Source organism: Bison bison, unplaced genomic scaffold (genome assembly GCF_000754665.1).
Source record: "Bison bison bison isolate TAMUID 2011002044 unplaced genomic scaffold, Bison_UMD1.0 scf7180017864371, whole genome shotgun sequence".
Lineage (NCBI taxonomy): Eukaryota > Metazoa > Chordata > Mammalia > Artiodactyla > Bovidae > Bison > Bison bison.
Window position 1 is genome coordinate 10,775,075 of NW_011494943.1, and position 1,281 is coordinate 10,776,355.

The 1,281-nt window shown below is 62.5% G+C and overlaps 1 protein-coding gene across 3 annotated transcripts in view; it reads right to left on the reverse strand.

Moving 5' to 3' along the window:
* TBC1D16 (TBC1 domain family, member 16) overlaps window positions 1–1,281 on the reverse strand; it is a 68,560-nt gene that overhangs the window by 10,749 nt on the left and 56,530 nt on the right. For 2 of the 3 annotated variants that reach the window (XM_010856280.1, XM_010856278.1), the window contains exons 5-6: window positions 1,083–1,250; window positions 399–547 (exon numbers count right to left, since the gene is read on the reverse strand). In XM_010856280.1, the coding sequence (XP_010854582.1) occupies window positions 399–547; window positions 1,083–1,250 (317 nt within the window). The remainder of the gene's footprint in view (window positions 1–398; window positions 548–1,082; window positions 1,251–1,281) is intronic. The other variant, XM_010856279.1, reaches the window with a different exon arrangement.

The following is a 1,281-nucleotide window of genomic DNA, read 5'->3' on the forward strand; positions in this document are numbered from 1 at the left end:
ACAGGGTAAGGGAGGCCCAACAGAGCTCAGCAATCCCAGTTCCCAGCTGCCCTCCCCTCGACCCCCGCCCCGCTGCCACCCCGGCGTTCAGTGGTGGGATGTCAGCGCCTCGTTAAGTATGTTGAAAAAGAATTCTAAAACCTTGACATGCGAGCTAAAGAGAGCCAGTCCCGGGGCCGGGTGCGGGGGTAATGACTGCACTTATCCAGACCCATCGCTCACGGTCCTGGGAGACCCATTTTCCAAGGAAACTATGGGTCACGGAACATATTATCAATGCTGAATTGCACCTCAAATTGCCTTTCCAAATGGCATCTCCCTCCGCGGCTCCGGAGGGGGGGAGGCGGGGGTTTCCCCTCCGCGGTTCGAGGGGGGCCCCGGTCGGGCGCCGCGGTCACCTTTTCTGCTGGATCTCGGCGTATTCCTTTCTCTTCTGCACCCGCAGCGCCTCCCTTTCCTCCGACGTCGACTCGTGGCTGTAATAACGCAGCAGGAAGGGCCAGACCTCCCCTCGGATTGACACATCAATGCCGCCGAAGAAAATGGCCTGGAGGAAGCGGCAAAAGTTGGGGAGGGGCCAAAGCAGGACCGCTCAAAGCACCCCCAAATCCCCGGAGATCTGTGTTTTGGTGGCTTTGCTGCGCCTTCTTGACAACTGATGCCTTGATTCAGATCGCTGCAATTTGCACATGTTTAGAAGGGGAAAATGCCGGCCCCCCATTCCCATACAGGACACAAACCAGGCTCATTTCAATGTCAATGCCCCCCCCTGGTGCGGCGCTCAGATTAACCTGTCGTTCTCACGTCAGGGCCTTAATCCCGGTTTTGGAATCGCGGGCGCGGGCTGCGAGCTCTTCTATACACGCTGTCGCGGGGTACCCCGAACCCGCTCCGGAGGTTGCTTTTTCATCGCAGCGGCTTTGATCGCTCTATCGGGCGCGTTCACACAGCCGCTGGCGTCAGCGGACCGACCGACCGCCCCCTCCCCCGCCCCCGAAACCCGGCCGGAGGCTGCGGCCCGTGGGCGCGGCCCCGACCCCTGGCCTCGAAGCCGCCGGGCCCGCGGGCGCGCCGGGCCTCACCTTGCGGAGCTTGTACTCCTCTTCCACTTGCCCCAGCGCATTCAGGTGGCGGAGCCAGGCCGCCACGTCCAGCCGTCGGTACATGCTCTCCTCGGGGTGCGTCTCGGAAGACGGCAGCTTGGGACGCCGGATGGAGAACTGCATACACGTCTTTTCGTCGGCGACCTGCTGGACGCGAGGACCGTCGGGGCGGGGGGGC